Source organism: Emiliania huxleyi (assembly GCF_000372725.1).
Source record: "Emiliania huxleyi CCMP1516 unplaced genomic scaffold EMIHUscaffold_5295, whole genome shotgun sequence".
Lineage (NCBI taxonomy): Eukaryota > Haptophyta > Isochrysidales > Noelaerhabdaceae > Emiliania > Emiliania huxleyi.
The window spans coordinates 1-1,595 of record NW_005198020.1 but is presented as its reverse complement, the minus strand read 5'-3'; the positions used below and the strand labels follow the sequence as shown (position 1 = coordinate 1,595).

At 60.9% G+C, this 1,595-nt stretch overlaps 1 protein-coding gene across 1 annotated transcript; it reads left to right on the top strand.

Moving 5' to 3' along the window:
• Window positions 1-1,201: 1,201 nt before the first annotated feature.
• On the top strand, window positions 1,202-1,582 carry EMIHUDRAFT_256804 (hypothetical protein; the record flags this gene model as incomplete). Its single annotated transcript, XM_005765984.1, has 1 exon — window positions 1,202-1,582. A coding segment is annotated over one exon (381 nt), but the record flags the coding sequence as incomplete, so codon positions are not given.
• Between the last annotated feature and the right edge of the window lie 13 nt (window positions 1,583-1,595).

Sequence of the window (1,595 nt, the reverse complement as noted above, 5' to 3'; positions counted from 1 at the left end):
AGGCATCTAGAGCAAAATTTAGCCCGCTCAGATGTAGAAAAAATATTCAACCTGCCGATTTCGAACCGGAGGCCACTCGATCGACGAGGGGTCACCGGCCGACGTCAGCAGATAGATGTTAGTCCGACCGGGAAGCGTTCGAGCGGCGGCCCATACCCGTAGCACATGCACGTGCACATGTGCATGCACATATGCATGTTCATGTGTAGTGTAAGAGGGAGTTTTGTGGAGGACTTGGAGTGCGGTCATTAATTGCACGCCCAGGGTTGGGGAAGTAAGAAGCGCACCCAGCGGCCGTAAAAAAAGAAAGAAAGAAAACAGCCAACCCAAGGGAGGGATGGGAGGACGGCACGCCGCCACCACACAGGGATTTTATGGAGAGGGGTGTGATGCGCTAGCCGTCGCCCACCCTTTCACTGCTTTAACACCACAGCCTCGCGTTCTCCATCTCGTGCTTGCGCAGCTCCGCCTATCATCACCCCACCATGGGCGTCCGCCTCTTCCTATCTCCCTTCGCAGTCTCTCGCCGATTCTCGCTGCAACCTTCATGCCACCTCGCGGTCGTCCCACTCTCGTCGTTCTCTCTTTTGTCGCCTCTTCCTCTGTCGGTGTCGCGACTCGCGTCGCTCTCCTCTGCCTCGTTCTGCGACGGCGCTGCCGCCTGCCGCTCCCTTGCCCTCGCGGCTTCTCCCGCCTCTCGTCGCAGCTCTGCCCTCCTCGCGGCATATTTTGGCCCCCCTTCGGGTGCATCGACCATCGTGACAGCTGACGACGAGATTACCACTGTGTGTCGTCCTCCTCGGAGTCCTCTTCCCCGGCTTCCCCCCGTTTTGGCTCTAAGTTCATTTCGTTCAGCGTGGCTCACCCTCCATGCCGTGAAAAGGCGCTTTATCCACCCTATATTCTTCTCTCGCCCCTCTGCCCGCCCGTGCCTTGGTCTTGTCGTTGTTTCGCACCCATCCATGTCTGTATGGCAATCGAGGCTGCCTTCCCCACTAACCTGTAGTTCACTCGTCACCTCTCCTGCGAGCTCCCCTCTCTTTCTTTCGGGTATGCAATCACGGGCGCTATTTTGTCGTACTCCTCGGAAGGCCGTAAAGAAAGAAAAAACGGTTAAAAATCGAGTTCCTCCCTCCGCTGCACCAACGATCGGCGCTGGCGCTGGCTACGTGCTCGACCTCCAAGCTCTGCCGTCGTGCTCATGCACGTCTGCAAGCGCGTCCAACTCCGAGCTGCAGCGCTGGCCATCGGTGCGAGCGCCAGCGGCGGTGTTCTCGCCTTGAGTGTGCCGCCGTCGCCCCGCGCTGCCTCCGCGCCGCTCTTCACGTTTGGCATCATCGCGGACGTGCAGTGGGCCGACGCGGAGGACGGGTCTAACTATGACCGCACTGTCGTCCGCCACTACCGGGGCGCGTTCCGCACTCTGCAGCGCGCTGTCGACTGGTGGCGAGCGCTGCCCGAGCCGCCCTCGTTCATCGCGCAGCTGGGAGACATCATCGACGGCGTCAACGTGCGGCTCGGGCAGAGCGCGCCCGCCCTCGAGGCGGCGCTCTCCGAACTGCGCCGCGCGCCCTGCCCCTCGGTAAACTTGGTCG